This window comes from Carcharodon carcharias, chromosome 1 (genome assembly GCF_017639515.1).
Source record: "Carcharodon carcharias isolate sCarCar2 chromosome 1, sCarCar2.pri, whole genome shotgun sequence".
Classification (NCBI taxonomy): domain Eukaryota; kingdom Metazoa; phylum Chordata; class Chondrichthyes; order Lamniformes; family Lamnidae; genus Carcharodon; species Carcharodon carcharias.
Window position 1 is genome coordinate 214,536,930 of NC_054467.1, and position 20,724 is coordinate 214,557,653.

The following is a 20,724-nucleotide window of genomic DNA, read 5'->3' on the forward strand; positions in this document are numbered from 1 at the left end:
ACTTCTGCTCCTGTTTTGTATGTTTCTAACTGCTTTACTCAAAGGGTTATGAACCATTAGAATTCTCTAGTCCAAAGGGATGTGGATGCGCCATCGTTGACCATATTTAAGGCTGAGATGGTTAGATCTTTGGTCTCTCATGGAATCAAGGGACATAGGGAATGGGTGGGAAAGTGGACTTGAGGCAGAAAATCAGCCATGATCGTGTTTGAGTGGCGGAGCAGGTTTTCTCCTGCTTCTATTTCTTATGTTCTTATGTTCTCCCTTTCATCTTCAAAGTCATTGAACATGTTGTCACCTCCTAAATTTATGCCTATTTTTCTCACAACTCTATTTTTGAACCTCTCAATCAGTTTTCTACCTCTGTCTCAGTAATGAACTGGCCACAATCAAAGACACAAATAACATCCTTTGTAAATGTGACCAAGGTGCAACATCGCCCCACATCCTTCTCAACTAATTTGCAGCTTTTGACATGGTTGACAACACCATTATCCTGCAATAAATCTCCTCCATTGTCCAGCTGAGTGAGACTACCCTTGCCTGATACTAGTCACAGCCAGAGAACCTCCAGCATCTTTCTGCCCCCAAACCATCATTTCCTGAGCCCCAAAGTAACACCCTTGCCCCACCACCATTCATTCCCATACTACCCCTCAGAAACATCATCCAAAGACAAGACAATATCCAGCTCTGTCTCACTCCTACTTCTCTTGTCCTTTGCCTCTGTGTTGTTAGACTGCTGGCTAAATATCCTGGATAAGCTGAAAATTCCTCCAATTAAACATTAGGAAGACAGAAGATAATGGGCGGAATCATCCCAGATTTACGCTAAATGCGGGAGCGGGCAAAGAAAAAAGTAGTTTTATCCAACAGCTGCAATGGCAGATTTTTGCACCATATTGTCCCATTCCCGGTGCGTTCTGCCTCATTAATAATGCATTCACGGGAACCACTCCAAATCATTCATGGGCAGGCTCAGATCTGCTTCAGTGCTTCCTCACTCTGGGCGCCATATTTAAAGTGCACCAGAGCGCAGCCTACTTCATGTCTTCAGACCAGGACTGCTCCAGGCAACAAATGGCCCTGAAAGCAAAGAAGATGGCAGCCCCAAATTTAGTGATGCCTCTCTGGGGCACTTGCTGACATAGTCAGAGGATGCTGCGATGTCCTCTATCCTCGCTATGGCCATAGGAGGTCCACCAGATTCACTAATTTGGCCTGGGGGGTGGTGGCAGCGGTAGTCAGTGCCACCAGAGCACAGAGGAGGTCAGCCATCCAGTGCAGGAAGAGGAAGAATGCTCTCGTCCGTTCCGCCAGGGTAAGTCAACCACCTCATCACTCTCAACTCACTCACTCACAAACCCATCATATAACCACAGGGATCTCATACCTCAAGGAACAGCACTATTAACTCTCACACACACCCTCACATCTCCATCAGACTCATATCCTCTGGAGCTTGCATCTCCCACTATCAACATCCTGGGTGTTACCTACACCACATGGACTGCAGCAATTCAGGAAGACAGCACACCACCAACTTCTCAAGGGCAACTAGGGATGGGCAATAAATGCTGGATCAGCCAGCAAAGCCCATACCTCTTCAATGAATTTTTCTTAAAAATCCCCATCCCATCCATGGCTCTGCTCACCACACAAACATTCCACCAAGTGCCATGTGTCCTGTTAACACTCTCTCCATCTGTTTTCATGCAGCAGAAGCCTGCTCACAACAGCAGAGAGAGGTCCCAGACTGGTGGTGCAGTATCCCTCATTAGGCCCTTCATTTTAAGGAGTGTGCTATCGCACTGACTGGTGAGGACATGACTGCACTTGCCACGACGATGAGGTCGGCATTGAATACCCACGTGAGGATCCTGCACCACATCATCCCTCTCTCAATGCAACTGCGAGTGTTCTCTCTCCTGCTTTTGACTCTCCTGCCATGCACTAATTATCTCCACTTTTGTTCACAGGGAACTCTGCCAAGCGACTGATGCCCTCAGCCAGCCAGTCTCTCAGCTGCATTCAGATCCTCACCTCCAGTCAAGAGGACACCTCGTCCATTGAAGAGCTGGATATAAGCAGCCTGGAAGACCAGTCACAGTGCTTACCCACACCCTCCACCAGTGCAGAGACACACATCTCGGTGGGACCTAGATCTAGAACAGGCTCGGGCTCACAATCTGGTGGTCACTGCGTGAGAAAGTTTTTCTTCATGTTGCATCAGGTTAATCTCCTTAAATCTGTGCCCTTTGATTAATCAGCCACTGAAAACTGTTCGGGTGGAAATTTGACACTGCTTCATGATAAGGCCTGAAAACAGACATGGGGATTGCAATGTGTGATGAGTCACCTGTAATTTCCTTACCTGATTCATTGTTGCCTTATTTTAATAACCGCCTTTTTTAATCTTTTAAATACAATTAACATCGTAAAATGACGTATTCATTTGTCAACAACTCAGTTCCAGAGTTCCTCTGTTGTGAATGGTTATCCGATGAAATCTTTCTTCTATCAGTTTAGCAAAGGTCAGAGTACAGAGACTCAAACCTTTGAAACTTGTTCAATAAGACTGCAGCCCTGAAGAAGGGCTTTGCTTAGAACATCTTTGCCCGTTCGCTCCACAAATACTGACAGATCTGTTTTACTTTCTGATTTCTTTGCAGCTGTTTCATTTTATTCTACCATAATTAGACGTGCCCACATCATGAGCTCTCCTCCACACAGAAGGAGAATGTTGTCAGGTGCCCCGGAGGAAAATCAAGCATTCTATATGCGATTACCTTGTGTCACTGGAAGACAACCAATGAACTGAGTTTCAAACAACAGCACATGTAATGAGGCCGTGGCATATGAATTATGCTTATATTTTCTTCAAATATTCAAATTCCCTTTTAACAGTTGAATACCCTGATGGCACTCTGTTCAAACACACACATGGGGACTAATAACTTGGGTAAGTCTTCTTGCCACCTGTGACATTATTTCCTGAAATTAATTGTCATTGCTTTTCAGGCAGGAACAATTAGGTGGGAAAATGGACACAGAGATGGAGTTTTAGGTGAGTCCAGGAAGTTCCACTGTTGGGATTGCTGCCCAATTAAGGACAGCGGACTGCCTCCTAGAGCTGCAGCCCAGTCAGAAGGCTTGCAGCTGGGCAGCAAGACCAGTAAAGGTGCTAACTACTGAATACTTTTAAGGCAGAGGTAGATAGATTCTTGGTAAGCAAAAGGGTGATAGGTTATCGGCGGGAGGCGGGATGCAGATTTGAGGTTACTATCATGATCTTAGTAAATGGTGGAGCAAGCTAGAGGGGCTGAATGGCCTACTCTTGCTCCTTGTTCATATGTTCGTATGACCCTGGTAAAATGCCAAAAAGTGCAGAAATTTAATTGAATTAATTGGCTACATGCATCCAATTGGGAATGTCCTGTGGCAGCAGGAAAAAATCAAGCTTCCTCCTGATGTCTTCCACCATTTCAACAGCCTTCCCATCTTCCAGCCTGTCTCCAGAGGGCTGGTGAAATCCAGCCCTGAATTTCTGATATGCCATTGTTACCAACTCAGACAACCCAGCTGCACAATATTCTTAACATAGGCACTATAACCTTAAACACGTGCAATTTAAATGCGCTGCCACTGTCACAATCACTCCGCTACTCTCGTATGCTTATTTTCTCAGCCCAAGAGGGAATTGAGATTATCTTAGATCATGGGTGGGCATTTTAGGCCTGTTGCTTGCAATTTCTGCAACATGCTGGAGCTTCACGGCATCACAGCTGCCTTAGGAAAACCACATGTGTAAAATTGTCTCCAGCTGCTTGAGCTCGAGCTCAGGATTTCTGAACTTATGGGGCAGCTGGAGTCACTGCAGAGCTTCAAGGAGGATGAATGTTTCCTGGATTGTAAATTCCAGGTGGCCACTCCAGAGGCAGTGAGCCAACAATTGGCAAATAACATTCATACCACACAAGTGCCAGGTAATGACCACCTCCAATAAGAGAGAAACTAATCATCACCCTTGACTTTCAATAGCAATACCATCGCTGAAACCTCCACTGCACTTATCTAGGCAAGGGGAGAGTATTCCATCAAACTCCTGACTTGTGCCTTTTGGATGGTGCGCATGCTTTGGGGCGTTAGGAGGTGAGTTACTCACCGCAGGATTCCTAGCCTCTGAGCTGCTCTTGTAGCCACAGCATTTATATGGCTAGTACAGTTCAGTTTCTGGTCAATGGTAACCCTGAGAATGTCGAGGGTGCAGGACAGGGGGCGCATTCATCAATAGTAATTCTGTTGAACTGCCATGGCTGTCTATTCCCAATGTCTTTTCACTGTGTGTTTGAAAGCCTCCTTCCCTGCTCTGTATAGGTATCCCTTCTCCTTTCCACACCCTCCACCAGAACCACCAATGCAGCATCTCTCAACCCTGGAGACCATGTTCTCCAATGCTGTGTCTTTCTTCACTCTTTTCCACATCAGATTCTCTTCAACTATAACATGCTGTTCTTGCTTCTGCACAATTCGCCTCCCATTTAAGAGGTACAGACTTGCTTTGAGCAAAGCAGGCTAGCTTTAAATGGTGAGAGATAACCACTTACCATATTGGCCCCCTGCTGATGTGTCTAACCAATGACAGTACAGTTAGTGGTGACTGTAGAAATCACTAAATGAACAGATAACATGAAATCAATGGGCATAGGGTTAATCATGCATCGCAATCCCTACATTTTTGGGGGGGCTAACAAATATAGACCCTTAATGTCTGATCTGGGTGAGGAATGATGACACTTTTCCCCTTAATGAAGCCTCCCTGCCAGGCGACATTTTTCACCACTCACTCCACTAAGACCATCGCAGTGACAGTGTGACACTTCTCACAAGATCACACATTGGTCTGATCCCCTACTCCTCTGACATTTTCTCCTCCTTTGAGCATCTCACCCCATTCCACCTTCTCAACTCTTTCAAAATCATCATTCACTATCACAGGTATAAAAAAGTTTTATCACTAAGATTTCTTCATTGCTTTCTTCCCTCAGCCTCTGCACTGAATGACTTTTCATCCTCAATAATTTCAAACTCCATCTCAACTCAGCACATTCTCTCTCCTCTGAATTCACTGCCCTCTTATCCTCCCTGAATCTCCCCCTCCATGTATTCTTTCCAACTCATATTCACAGTCACTCCCTTTAACCTTGCCATATCACATAATCTTGTTACTCCCATTGCTTCAATCACAGATAAGGCCATCCCTGATCACTTCCTAGGATCATTCGTCACCCAACCCCCCTTCCACACTCCATCCCTACCTCCTTCTGTATCCGTCCCTGGGAATAAACCTATCCCCCAATTCACTTTGGAGGTGACAAATGTTTAAAGACTTTGGAGAGGAATGGGAGGTTGGAGACAGGACGGTAGTTTGCAAGGACGGAGGGGTCAAGGGCTTTTTTTGAGGAAAGGTATGATGATGGCAGATTTAAAGGAGAGAGACAACTCCTGAAGAGAGAGAACCATTTATAATATCAGCTAACATGGGGGCCAGGAGGGGATGTGTGGTGATCAGCAGTTTAGTGGGAATAGGCTCGAAGAAGGTAGGTCTCATGGACAAGATGAGCTCAGAAATGGCATGAGGGGAGTTAGGGGAAAAAGCAGAGAAAGATGTATGTTCAAGGCCTGGGCAGGGAGGAGCATTAAAGGAAGCTTGGCCAGGTAGGCTAGTGGAAGGGAGGAACTCAGCAGAGACAGCTAATCAGATTGTCACAATCTTAGTGTCAATAAAAGCCATGAGCTCCTCACACTTCTTGTGGATTGAGGGTGGAGGGGACAGTAGAGAGGGGTTTAAGAAGATGGTCTGCAGTACAGAAAAGGAGCTGATGGTTATTCTTTCCTTCCCTAGCTACAGACAGCATCCCTCTCCCTGACAACTGTCTGGATTAAGTCAATATTGGTATCACATTTGATCCTGAGATGGACTTCCAACCTCAATTTTGCTAAGACCTCCTATTTCCACCCCTGCAACATTGCCCAACTGCACCTTGTCTAAGCGCATCTATTGCTGAAACCCTATCAAGTCCTATGGACTTGACTATTCCAGCGCACTCCTGGCCCATCTCCCACATTCTACCCTTCGTATGCTTAAGGTCATCCAAAACTCTACTATTCATTTCTTAATTCACAGCAAGTCCCTTTCTCTTATCACCCCTGTGCTCACTGACCAACATTGACTCCTGATCAAGCAACATCTTGATTTTGAAATTCTCATCCTTGTTTTCAAATCCTTCCGTGGCCTTGTCGCTCCCTATCTCTATAATCACCTCCAAACCCACAACCCTCCAAGAAATCTGCATGCTTCTAGTTCTGCCTTCCTGCATTACCAAGTATAATTGCTCCACCATTGATAACCTTCTATTACCGAGGCCCCTATCACTGGAATATGCTCCCTGCATTCTGTCTCTCTTTGCTTACTTCCGTTAAGACACTTCTTAAAACCTATCTTTGACCAAGATTTTGGTCGTCTGAACTAATATCTCCTTATGTATGCCAGTGTTATACTTTGTTTCATAATGCTCCTTTGAGACACCTTGACACATTCATTGCATTAAAGGTTTTTGTGTTGTCTCAACAAGAGTAAAGAAAAAAATGAGGGTTTGTTTTAATTAATGGAAAAAGAGGTGAAAGTTTTCTTAACCGTTTCCCTAATTTAAATAAAAACCCCTTTATTTGCAGTTTTCTTGGTAATTACTATCTTCTCTGGTTCCAAACCTCATCAACAATTTCCTTTCTTTCTTCATACAAACTAGCTGAAACCAGCTGTCTTAAATTTACAAAAAGGGGCCATTTGTTACCTAGTAACAATGCCTGACACCTTTTTTGCCAAGCTCTCAGATAAAACTGGGATAAGGTAACATCACAAAAGAAAAAAAAGCCATTTGTATACATCCATCGAATCTCAGCCCACTTTCTCATCCGACTTGATATCATTTCTACTTTATTGAGCAACTTTGCCTCAGACTAACTGCCTTCAGGTATTCAGAGGGCGTAGCTACTGTTCCACCTTTTATTTTTGTTAAACGATCATAATTTAATTTCTACATTTCTCCCCAACAATCAAGAAACTTAAATTATAAATCTTTGAAACTGAAGTTTAAAGCTTTACCACTATTACCTTGTAACAGAGTCCCCTAATTAATTCCCAGTGTAACCCGAGAACATACAAATGAAGTTTCAGAAATGGAGTACAGTGAGAACAAAGTGGTTAATGTTTCTGACGGTACCTGGAGTCACGTGACTTCAGTTCCATCCCAGCCTTAAAGGAGAAGGAAGTGTTCTGTTTCCTAGATCAACAAAATGTCATAAATGTTTGCTTTTGTACTGGGGGAAGAGAGGGGAGAAAAAAAAGTTGAAGAACTAGTTTGTCAAGGTGCTTGCATTAACAGAGGCCATTGTACTGAAAGCAAATCTTTCAGGTGGAGAACACAAAGTGAGAGGACGCATTTAACTTGGAGGGGCTCTGGCACGGTACTTTCATTGACTGATTTTGTAAAAGGTGAGTTTGATAGAGTGTAAACTGCTAGGTGAAAGTGAGTAAATGTGTTAGTTTGTGATTTTTAAGATTTAAGTAAAATCTGTTGTTTACGTGCCCGACTTTAGGGTACTTCAACGGCTAAATTTCATCTAATTACGAGTTTTAGAAACTAATTATTTCCTGTGCCTGTATTACATTCTGCTTTAGAAGTGTTAAAATAAGTATGATGTGAAGTAGATATAATGAGAATATCTGCGACTTGTGGGTTTTATGTTTTTTTTGGTAAATGGCTTCTATTTCTGAATTAATGTTCTTATGATTAACAAATTAAAAGATTGCCTCTGAGAATGCAAGAGTTTGAATGACGTGTCATGTGGCTGAGATCAGACCTTGCATGCTTTGCCTGTGATGGGGTGTTTCGTTTGAGTGATTGGCTTTTACCTGTAAGTTTATCAATTTGATTCTGTATTTGAAGTACATTTATGGATTTTAACGTGGTAGAGTTACTTCTGTCATCTGTGAGTTTGTACATGAGTCTAAAGCTGGTCTCTGTCGAGACTGCAGCTTCCACAATTCCAAAGTATGTTGAAGTTTTGCACTACAACTTGACGGTGTTAAATATTTTTACTTTCTCATTGGTTTCTTTACCACCAGTTAGGTCCAACTTCATAATCACATTCTTGCTCAATGAATTTGGACTAACAGAAAACATGTTCAGGGGCAGATTCCTTGCATTTGTAAAGTGCATTGGATGTAAAATTCATTATGTATTTTGGGATGACAAGACATCAGAACCTTGGCTTTTGGGAGGCTTTTAAAGATGAGTTGTAATTCCAGAGTGTGAGGCTGAAATCGCTCCTACCAACAATTGAACAGATGGAGTAAGAAAAATGTGAGGATAACTAGGGTCATACTGGCAAAGAGGAGAAGATAAGTGTTATGAGGTGCAGTGGGATGCAGGCTACAGAGAGATTCATAGATGAAGATTATTTTAAAACTTTATACATGAAGGTATAGTGAGCTGCTGCAGGTCACTGGAGTAGAGGGTGATGGACAAAAACAGTTAATACGGACATGATTTGAGCTGTGTATTTTAGAAAATTTGATATTGTGGAGTTCTACAAGCTGCTATGTATAATGTTGAAGCCAGTGTTAAATTCTCCAGCAATTCTTTGGAAGCTGGCTGTGTGTGTCTGTGGGCGATTTGGCCAAAATGGATCCTTGGGTGAACTCCAGAGGTCAAGTGTGAAGTTAGGAGGAAAAACTTGTTAAAGATGTATTCACTACTTTGGGACAGGTAAAACGTGCAATGTTGGTCCAACAAAGAATCGGGGAGGAAGACTTGGCTGACACTGCCAAATGTCATGGAGGGTCAAGGAAGACTTGGTGTTCTAGCAATGAGATTCACAGCAACAGCACATACATGAACTTGAAATCAGGCCTCGTCTTTACTCTCACTCTGCTGGCATCAGCTGTTTTAAGCACGTTACCCTCCTCCATTCCACAAACCCGTCAGTAAAATTCTTGTTCTTTGCCATTTTGCCCCTCATGTTGATTTTCATTCTAACATCCTCCATTCTTTCCTTTAGCCCTGTATGTCATCTCAGTATAAAATTCATCTCCCATAGCCACCCTTGCTTAAGGCCTTCTGTTGTCTTTCTATTCATAGAAATTTCCAACTCATATGCTTGGCCATCACTTTCCATCCACTTTCTCACCCCCACCCAATCCACATTAAATCCCCCTTGTGCAACCACCCACCCTTCCCTGTGTCTCCTATAAAACTTCTTGTTTAAATTGCCAACTTTCTTGCTTTTGGCCAATCACTATATACCACATGGACTGCAGCAGTTCAAGACGGCAGCTCACCACTACCTTCTCGAGGGCAATTAGGGATGGGCAATAAATGCTGGCCTAATATTCATCCCATAAATGATTATAAAAGAATTTCTCTCTAATTTAACAGTTTACTCACTGCCTTTAATACCCAATATCCAAGCAAATTTTGTGATAGATTTCAGATGCTTGATCCTATTCCTTGCCTGATCTTTGCCCTTCAATTTGTTTTCAAAATATACTTCTCAAAATCCATATCTTCAGGCACTTTCAATTTGACACTCAGCCTTAATTTAATAATTTGTACACTTAACTGTGCTGCTGCTGCTGCTATGGGAACCTGGCATGGTAAATATGGTGGTGCTGCTCATCTCCAGAAGCCATCTGTCTTGGTGATGCACTGTTAATTTATAAATTGCCATTGGAGGCCGTCCTGTTTTCTGGTTTGCTAACATGTTGAGCAACAGGCCATTGAAGCGGATTGCTGCCTAGCTTGAATCTATAACTCTTTATCCAGAAGCAAAAGAGCAATCTAACCGAGCTTCAATTATTTTCCACTGACAAACTGAGCATAACTTCCCTTCTAAGCAGGTCAACAAGATGTTTTTTCACTTACATATCTTGAGTAAGATTTTTCTGGCTTTTAGTAGCTTGAAATTGTGACTTGGAAAGAAATCTTTTAGTGCTAGCTTGAGCACATGAAGTTGTTTATCTGTTTCCAATATACGCTTGAGCATTTTCTACAACTCTTTAAGTATCAATTCTAGGTGTGTTTCTAGCAAGTAGTAAAAACACACTGCCCTGAAAACTCGAGTGTTAGTTCAGCCCAATTTGGTGAAACTGCATGGCCCTTTATTTAGAAATTTGTGTGTAAAGTAACATTATAAATGCCTTTACTGTAAACTGAGGGAATGTTGCATTCTGAACGGCATTATCAATACTTGAAGCAGCGGGAAGTTGTCAAAGATTGCCTTACCTGTGATCTAGATAATCTTCCCAGCAGTTCCCTGGGATTGAGGATGACCTGCTTCCACTCAGTTTCGAGGGGTTCTGACATGGCTGCTAAGTCCAATGAGCGATGTGCAGACTCTGCCACATGTGAGGCAGGTGGTGCCTGGAGGGGATTGGGAATATGAGTAGCTGGTTGGGAGGGGAGGGGGTTGCTTTGTGTGCTCTCCCCACTGTGTCGTTTTCACCTCTGTGTGACCCCAATGATGCTTCTCAATGTGTTTGGTGCCTTCCCAAATGAACCCTCTCTGTTTTGGTCAGTCACAAGCCAGGGACACCCATAAGTTGGCTGGGATGTTTGACATTTTCAGAGATGCTTTGAGGACATGCCTAAAATATTTTCGTTTTCCTCCCAGGAGTTTTCCTGCCATGACCATTTTCTGAGTAGAGCACTTTCTTTGGGAGTCTGGTGTCAGGTATGCCAATGATAGGATAAAAGCAAAATACTGCAGATGCTGGAAATCTGAAAAAAACCCAGAAAATGCTGGGAAAACTCAGCAGGTCCAACAGCATCTCCACAGATGGTGTTAGAACCTGCTGAGTTTTTCCAGCTTTTTCTGTTTTTATGGCAACAATAGGTCTTGCCTTGTGAAGTTGGTTCTGGACAATAGAAATAGTGGCCACATGAGATGGTAAGATCCAGGGGATGGCCATGAATATGGTATCGCCAAACCTTTTGAAAATTTCAACCATCTTAGTAAGACATGACCCCTTTTTGAGAATGTGTCTAATAACTTGCTCTAAGTGGTCATACAGAGTCAATAGCAAACCATGCTAATAATTTACCTTTATGTTGCCAGCCTGTCTGCATTCTTTTGCTCTTAGCCTTTCTAATCTTTTGCTTCCCCTCTATATTATCTTTGTGCACTTAATTTCCTTTATATTACAAAACCTAGATTTCAATATGCCACACTTTTTTTTAAAGTTTCATTTTTATTTGAACTTTTCAATTCAAGTTAGTCCCCTTGCTGGATCATTTGGGAGCCGCAAATTTTCGTATAATTGTCAAGCCTACGGGCCTATAATTTTCTTGTTCTCACTTGTTGCCCATTTTGAATATCGGTGTAACATGAGCCTTCGTCCAGTCTGAACAATCCCAGACTTCAATAAGCTATTAAGGGCAGAAGAGGAGGATAACAACCTTTAAATATCCACATTCCTCAAAACTTGCTTCACCTGGTTTGTTCTGCTATGGTAATTTAATTATACATTTGTAAATTCACAAAATATTCAGAATATCGGTGAGCTAAAGGCACAACTGACTGATTACTTAACATTAACTATGATGTGGCTTAGCATTAACTATGTCATGGCTTAGGGTAGGGCAGGTCTGGTTACAAAATATTTGGCAAGGATAGGGATGCCAATTCTGGTTAGATATAATCATTAGTGCTGCTAAATCAGATGAGCTGATTCATCATGTGAAAATCCAGAGCAGAGCCAAGATAAATTGATTGAAAACAAGTTTCAATAAAGAAAGGCTTGCTTTATTTTGTCTTTCCAAATCTCTGAACATCTCAATGTGCTTTACAGCCAAAGGCTACACTTCAGAATCATGGTCATTATTGTAATGTAAGAAACATGGCAACCAATTTATGCACAGCAAAATCCTACAAAGAGCCATGAGACAATGACTAGGTGATCTGTTTTTAGGTTTAATTTTTATGCACGAGGGATAAATATCAGTGAGAACACTGGGCCCAGTGTCCCTGGGATCTATTATGATCTCATTAGAGATGACCTTGCTTTACAATCTCATCTACAATCTGACAGTGCAGTACTGAGGGCATGCTGCACTGAATTGTTAGACTGGGTTATGTGCTGAAGTATTTCGAGTGGGGTCTGAACCCATGACGTTGTGATTGGGAAGGGTGCTACCACTGAGCCATGGCTCACAACCGATATAAGGGAACTCGTGCAAAGAAATTGGAAAGAAAAATTGACAGATAAAACTGTCCACGATAGTTGGGAATGTGCTAACAGGGAATGTTTAGGATGCAAACTAGATCTATCAATAGAACAAATGTAGAATTCCTCTGAGTTGAAAAAATCAAATAAAATCAAACTTTTAAAAAATCAGGCATATTTGAAATCAAGGTTCAGTAACACAAGGAAATCAAACACACAATAGATAATATGTAGGCGAAGCAGAAGACTAGAAAGGCCGAGAGTGAATGAAAACAGACAGACTGGGTAATATAAACGCATAGTGTAAAGCATTTTATAAACCAAAAAGGATAGCTAATGAAAGGGTAGATTTGATTGGAGATGTAAAAAAAAAATCTTATGATTGAGTTGTGGAAATTCTAAATGATTACTCCGGCTTTGCATTCATGGCAGTGGCAATGGAAGAGGAGGAGGAGGTGGAACAATTAGATATTTATAAGGAAGTAACTCTGAAAAAAATGTAGGAATTCCCAAAGGTGAAAGGCCAGCAGACCTTCACAGCATACATCCTAGATTACTGAGGGAGTTGATGAGGAAATGGCAGAGGCTCTAGAAAACCTATGAAAGATCCTTGGAATGTAGAGGTTGTGCCAGGTGCCTGAAGGATTGCCACTGTAACATCACTGTTCAGAAAGGAATAAGCCTGGTGGCTATAGACAAGTCAGCCCAAGATCAATAGGTAGTTTGTGGCTAAAATTAATAATCTGCTTGGAAGTGCATGGCTTAGTTAAGAATAGCCAACAGCAATTTGCAACAAGGCAAGTTATGCCAGAAAAATTTAACCCTGTCCGTTGAGGAAATTAGAGTATACTGATGAAAGAAACGCCATAGATGTGTACTTGAGAGATACAAAGTCCTCAAAATATCAATGCAAGTTGTCTGAATTTTACTTGGAAAGAGGGAGCAATATATGCCCCATGTCCCTCTAGAAAATAACTTTTTGAAAATTCTTTTAACATTTGTTTCATGCTTCTAAATCCATCCTTGCCAAGTACTGTGGTTTTTATTTATTGTTTTTCCTTTTGCAATGAAATGGTGGGGCTTAGTTCTGTGAGCAGCTTAATTTGTGACCAGCCTGCTAACACGCTGTAAAGTTTTTGCCTTTGGATGGTATAAGCTTTGTATGCAAGGCTTAAGTAGGGCAGTGTCAGTTTTAATATCAACTTGTGTTTTTGTAAGTTGGCTTGTGTGAGCTGCTTTGTTTTCAGACTGGCAGAACAAAACCATATTGGGTTAGGATCATAATTTGAATTCTTGTTTGCTGTTGGCAAAGATTCATTAAAATCATTTATAATCTTCTAATTGCATCTAGATAAGTTCAAAGTAGTAAATGGGAGGCAATAAGTGTCTAAATAACAAGTTAGAAATTGCCTGACTCTGTGTGTGTGTGTGTGTGTGCATGTGGCTGATGGTTTACCTGTATAGGATGGCCTGACTGCTAATAAAATGAATAGGTTTCTCCCTTTTTGCAGAATCCACAGTAGTATCTAGACAACGTCTCTTTTTGGATATCTTGAACTGATTATATTTGAATTGGCTTTGGTTTTAATAATGTTGCAACCTTCAAGTGTGTTAGGTAGAATTTGATCAAAATCAATAGAACTCCAGCGTCAGAGACCGAGAGTCTAGTTGGGGTTCAAATTGACAGCTTATGCATTTGCTCGAACTGGAACATGCAGCACACCCTGCAGTTTAAAAGGTAGACTTGATGTCAGCTTCATTTTGGCAGCACTCTTGCCCAAGTCAGAAATTTGTGTGTTCAAGCCCCACTTCCAGGTTTTGATTACATGACACACCCAGAGCCCTGAGTGCAATTCCAAATGAGTGCTGTTTTGTTGGAGGTGCCATCTCTCAGAATAAATAGTGAACTGAGACCATGACTTAATTCTAAGAACTTGAGAGATCTTGTTGCATTATTTTTTTGCAAAAGAAAGAGCCGACTGTTTTCCACTGTTGTGGTCAAAATTAGTTTCTCAACTGATATAATCTCAAAATAAAAGCAGCTCAGTGGAGAGGATAGGTGAGTTAACAGTTTAGTTGTAACTGGTCATTGATTGCTTTGTGCATTTATAATATGTGCAAAATTGCTGCTGCATTTACCTGAAAAATGTGCATTGCATTTCAAATTAATCAATTGAATGTAAGGCACTATTTATATTATAAAATAAGGTGCTACATAATTACATCTATTTTTTACCCCAATAGTTGTTTTTTAGTACATGCAATGGGTGATTGAACTACACAATAAAATTTAGTAAAATGCATAATATTTATCCTTTTTATAGTTTAAAAAGAAATTTGAGATTTGTGCTGCAGGAGCCAAACTCATTGCGGCAGCCAAAAGTGGCTCCAGCCTATACACTCTAGGGTCATTGGCTAATTTTGCACTCTCAACAGGAACGCTGACTCAGCAGTTCATATTAGAAATTCTCTTGTGTGCTGCACATTATTTTCTGCCATTTTTTTTAAGTGATAAGAAAACAGTGCACGAGAGATACTTTATCAAGTAATATGTGTTCAGCAGGCAAGCTAATTTGCTTAGGGGCCTAATCAGAAATTTTCTCACAGGTAAATTTATTTCAAAACAGGCCCACCTCCTTCCTCAAATATTGATACAAATGGTACAATTTAACTGCCCACAGCCACCCAACATATATTACAAAATACACAAGCAATGCAAGGTTGGAGGGTATGGGGAGAAAGCAGGAGCAGGCTATTGAGTTGGATGATCAGCCGTGATCATAATGAATGGTGGAGCAGGCTCAAAGGGCCGAATGGCCTACTCCTGCTCCTAGTTTCTCTGAATCTACTCTGTCTTTGTTCAGTGGTCTCCGTGTTCTTCCCTGTATCATTTATCACAAGCTGAAAGCCTGGCTAATTTCCACAACTGAAGCCAATTTTTTTGTCCCTGCTATCAGATCACACAAAACAAGGATTGTTCAAACTTTTTTATCGTAGGTCTTGACGAAATAGAATGAAACATTTTGACTCTGTCTGTTTGGGTTAGGCCATGCCACAGTAAAACTATTGTCTGATGAAATATTAGTGATCCAGAAATTAGTGACTCTTTTTGATTCAGGTAACTGAAGAGCACCAAGTCACCTAATTAAGACACTCACCCAAGTCTTATCCAGCAATTTGTATATCGCAGGCAAATTTTGTTCTCTTCCTTGTGTTGTTCACATGTTGATTGAACCAAAACAAAAACGTACAGCTAATACATTTTTGGCTGCATGTTAAGTATAAGTTCATTAATGGCATACGTGTCTGGAAGATAACATTCCTGACTTGGGATGGAAGGATGGCAATAAAATTCTAGGAGGAATTTGATAAGCTAATATTGACCAAGGATTGTTTACTTTCCCTTTCCTCCCCTTTTTCTTCTGGTAGTGATGGCTTTGTTATCTAGAGTGAGATTGAAGTCTATGCCTTTAAGAATGTTAAAAATGGGAAAATGGAACCTGATAATCATGAATGCCATAACCTGAGTGACCAATCCGAAGTACAAGCAGAAAAGGCTGGAAATAGTAACTGTTCTCAGCTTGACAACAATTTGCATTATTATTTCACTTTAAAATAGTGAAATATTCCAAGATTCTTCACAGGAATGTTGTCAAGCAAAATTTGATGAGAGATAATTAATTAAAAGCTTGATGAAAAAGCATCTTAAAGGAGGAAAGAGAGGTGAGAAGTTTCGGGAGGGAGTTTCGGACATTAGGGACTCAGCTGAAGGTCTGGCCACCAAAATTGGGGAGATGAAAATTGGAGAGGTGCAAGAGGCCAGAATTGGAGAAATGCAGATATCTTGGAGAGTCATAGAGTTGGAGCAAATTGCAGAGATACAGAATGTAATGGAGCAACTTGCATACATAACATAAATGGAAAACCAGGATGACGATTTTAATTTGTAGACAGTGCTTTGAACCAAGTAAGTCAGTTAGCACTGTTTGGATGAAGACTTGCTGCAAGTTAGAATATGGGCAGCTGAGTTTTGGATGAGCACTGGTGGCTGAAAGTTTGGAGATCAGCCAGTACTCATCTTTCCCAGAATACCACATTTCAATTCTTCTAATCAGTTTTCCAACTCTGCCACTGATTCTTTTTTTATATTAGATCGCTCCACCATTGGTGACCATGTCAAGACCCGCAGCTCTGGAATTCCCTCCCTAGACCTCTTTTGTCTCATTACCTCTCTTTCCCCCTTTTAAGAACATACAAAATAAAACCAGAAATTGACCATTTGGCTCTTCAGGCCTGCTCCACCATTCAGTAAGATCATGGCTGATCTGATTGTGTTTCGAATTCCACATTCCCATGGATAAACAGCTGACGGCTGAGATGGTCATTGCCTGACACTTATCTCACAACGTTACTTGCTACCTATCAGTTCAAGGCTGAATGTCGTCCAGGTCTTGTTGCATATGGGCATGGTCTGCTTCAGTATCTGAGGAGTCACAAATGGTGCTGAACATTGTGTGATCATCAGTGAACTTCTGACCTTATGATGGAGGGAAAGTCAGTGAAGCAGCTGAAGATGGTTGGGCCTAGGACACCTACCATGAAAACTCCTGCAGTGATGTATTGGGATTGAGTTGATTGACCTCCAATAACCACAGTCATCTTCCTTCGTGCTAGGTATGACGCCAACCAGTGGAGAGTTTTCCCCCTGATTCCCATTGACTCCAGTTTTGCTAGGGCTCCTTGATACCACACTTTGGTCAAATACAGCCTAGATGTCAAGGGCAGTCACTCTCACCTCATCTTGGGAGTTCAGCTTTTTTGACCATGTTTGAACCAAGACTGTCATGAGGTCAGGAGCTGAGTGGCCCTGGCGGAACCCAAACTGAGCATCAGTGAGCAGGTTATTGCTCAAGTGCAGCTTGCTAGCACTGTTGATGACACCTTCCAGCACTGTGCTGATCAAGAGTAGACAGCTGGTAATTGGCTGGGTTGGATTTGTTCTGCTTTTTCTGTACAGGGCATACCTGGGCAATTTTCCACATTGCCAAGTAGATGACAGTGTTCTAGCTGTACTGGAACAGCTGGGCTAAGGGCACAGCTAGTTCTGGAGCACACGTTTCCAGTACTATTGCCAAGATATTGTCAGGGCCCATAGCCTTTGCAGTTTCCAGTGCCTTCAGCTGTTTCCTGAAATCATGTGGAGTGAATCAAATTGGCTGAAGCATCTGTGATGCTGGGGACCTTAGGAGGAGGCCAAGATGCATCTTCAGCCAGAAGTGTCTTGTAGATGATGGTTGCAAATGCTTCAACCTTGTTTTTTGCACTGATGTGATCTAATGTGTTGATGAGCTGGGCTTTGCCAAAATTCAGGATGGGGCCTCCCCACTCCCTTTGCTCATTTATTTGTCCATCAACATTTGTGACTGGACATGACAGGAAATCATTTTGATCTGACCTGTTGTTTGTGGAAATGCTTAGATTTACAGGATTCTGAAATCCAGTTTAACATTAATTTAAGACCCAAGTTCTGACCAAAAATGAAACCACTCCAGGTACGAGTGTGTGTATAGACAAGGTTCAGAAATTCATTAAGTTATCAAAACAAGCACAACAGAAGTGACACTTAACAAGGCAGTGGACTCAGTTGATTCACCAACTGGTCTTCAGTTGGCTGGATTGCTGTCTCTTCCAAAATTCTTCTGTCTTTCTGGCTTTCTGCACACTGTAGCACTGAAAAACAGGCCTTATTAACTCTGTCCACATCACAACCACAACCTGACCAATGGTATCCCTGAACTCTGGTCCAGGCAGTGCATGATTAGATTCTGATTGGCTCGCTGAGGCATGACAGTGCATGGTCACCTCCATGTTCCAGTGAAGCCCAACGCAAACTGGAGGAACAACACCTCATCTTCCGACTAGGGACTTTACAGCCTTCCGGACTGAATATTGAATTCAACAACTTTAGGTCGTAAGCTCCCTCCCCCATCCCCACCCCCTTTCTGTTTCCCCCTTCCCTTTTTTTTCCAATAAATTATAAAGATTTTCCTTTTCCCACCTATTTCCATTATATAAAAAAAACCCCCACTAGAGCTATACCTTGAGTGCCCTACCATCCATTCTTAATTAGCACATTCGTTTAGATAATATCACCAACTTTAATTTTAACACCTATGTGTTCTATTGTACTATTGTCGTTGACATCTTTTGATGATCTGCTTCTATCACTGCTTGTTTGTCCCTACAACCACACCCCCCCCCCCTCCACCTCTTTGTCTCTCTATCTCTCCGCCCCCCACACACACACCTTAAACCAGCTTATATTTCAACTCTTTCTTGGACTCGAACACAAGTTCTGTCGAAGGGTCATGAGAACTCGAAACGTCAACTCTTTTCTTCTCCGCCGATGCTGCCAGACCTGCTGAGTTTTTCCAGGTAATTCTGTTTTTGTCATGGTCACCTCCTGATGTCTATTGTTCCTGGGTAGGAAGCATGATTAGCTCATTGTCTCAGACTTTGCTTATTTAGTGTGAATTCTGCTATGACCAAGCAGTTGGTAAAGCTGAGTTGTTTAAAAATCCCAAGAGGAAATTTTAAGTAGCTGTCATAATCTGTATTTTAAGTGTGATGGTTGAGATGCAACTGTAAATTCGGGAATCATCAGTTCTCGAGAGGTTTTGTATTAAGCTAAATAAAACATTTTATTAATTTACACATGTTAAATATATACACATGGCCACAATGCTACGATCATAACTTTTAACAAATTCCCAAACTAATCTCCATTAAGCCAACAGCAACCCATAGATTTAACCAAACACCAGGCAAATCATTTTCACCTTACAAATTCAAAATGAGGTTGTTTTCACTTTGGTTTCCGTGGAAACAGTTGGAGGCTTACAGCTGCTTTTGACCTCACATTGCCTCTGCTCTACACACACCACACTGAAGTTATTCCTAGCACAGCCCATTGAATGTAAATTCTCATTGTATCACCAACCTCTGAACTAAATCTCTCCAACAATTAAACACCTTTCATAATGCCAATTTTATTAGGAATATAAACATATTACTTGGTATCTGCTAGCTAGGTGTCAGTTTTCACCCCACTTCTTGAATGTTCTATTCAAAAAATGCAAATGCACTCTATCTCTCTTACACTCTATCTCTCTTACATATCAAAACTAGTACATATCAAAGCATCCAGACTAGCTGGCTTTAATCCATTTAAGACATACCCATAGACTAAACCTCTATTTTAAAAGAAAAATGTTTTCCAATAATATATACATTAATAGCTTCATGACAATTCCTAATTAAATCATACACTTACTGCATCTGTGTGTGTTGTTGATTAGATCAGTCGCTTTTAAATGACTGTCTGCTTTTTGGAGGCCCCCTGGGTGATATGTTTCATTGTGGCTGTTGTATTTGGAATGGCTATTTTACTTTAAAAACATTGCAAAGTTATTTTTAACTTTAAGCAAAGCAATATCGAACTAATACAGAGTATTAAAATAAAAACAAAAAACTGCGGATGCTGGAAATCCAAAACACAAACAGAATTACCTGGAAAAACTCAGCAGGTCTGGTAGCATCGGCAGAGAAGAAAAGAGTTGACGCTTCGAGTCCTCATGACCCTTCGACAGAACTAGGTGAATCCCAGGAAGGGTTGAAATATAAGTTGGTTTAAGGTGGGGGGGGTGGTGAGGGGAGAGAAGTGGAGGGGGGTGGTGAGGTTGTAGGCAAAAGCAGTGATAGAAGCAGATCATCATCATCTTTTGATGATCTGCTTCTATCACTGCTTTTGCCTACAACCACACCACCCCCCTCCACTTCTCCACCCCTGCCCCCCCAACCTTAAACCAGCTTATATTTCAACCCTTCCTGGGATTCACCTAGTTCTGTCGAAGGGTCATGAGGACTCGAAACATCAACTCTTTTCTTCTCCACTGATGCTGCCAGACCTGCTGAGTTTTTCCAGGTAATTCTGTTTTTGTAATACAGAGTATTAGTGAGCAACACTTAAAAACCTATACAAAGTGTGTGTAACATAAGTGGATAGCAATCATCAGTATTTACAAGGTGGGCTTGGTAAAATATTCTCACACCTTCAGTTGGTACAGTCATGAGTGATAAAAGTCAAAAGGGATTGTATAGTTCCAAAACTAATCACTCATTAAGAAGTTAAACCTAATACAAAAAATACACCTGGATGCCTTGATTCTGTATTATTACAACTACACTAAAGTCCTAACTCCTACACTTAGCATGCATGCAGTCCTGTGTTGCAGCTTCACCAGCATTTTACATATGCATGCTGCTGCTCCTGGCATGATCTTCTAAACTCCTCATTGACCAGGGTTAATCCCTGACTTGATAATGGTAAAAGAGAGGGAAATGCACCTCATGCAAGGTCAAGCAGGTTCTTACCTTGT

General features: G+C 41.5%; 1 protein-coding gene across 3 annotated transcripts in view; it reads left to right on the plus strand.

Annotated features, from left to right (window-relative positions):
• Positions 1 to 7,307: 7,307 nt before the first annotated feature.
• Positions 7,308 to 20,724, plus strand: part of atp8b1 (ATPase phospholipid transporting 8B1) — a 162,808-nt gene continuing 149,391 nt past the window's right edge. For 2 of the 3 annotated variants that reach the window (XM_041212843.1, XM_041213646.1), the window contains exon 1: positions 7,308 to 7,555. In XM_041212843.1, the coding sequence (XP_041068777.1) occupies positions 7,366 to 7,555 (190 nt within the window). In that variant the 5' untranslated portion in view covers positions 7,308 to 7,365. Of the gene's footprint in view, positions 7,556 to 10,733; positions 10,795 to 20,724 lie in introns of those variants that run through there. The other variant, XM_041214379.1, reaches the window with a different exon arrangement.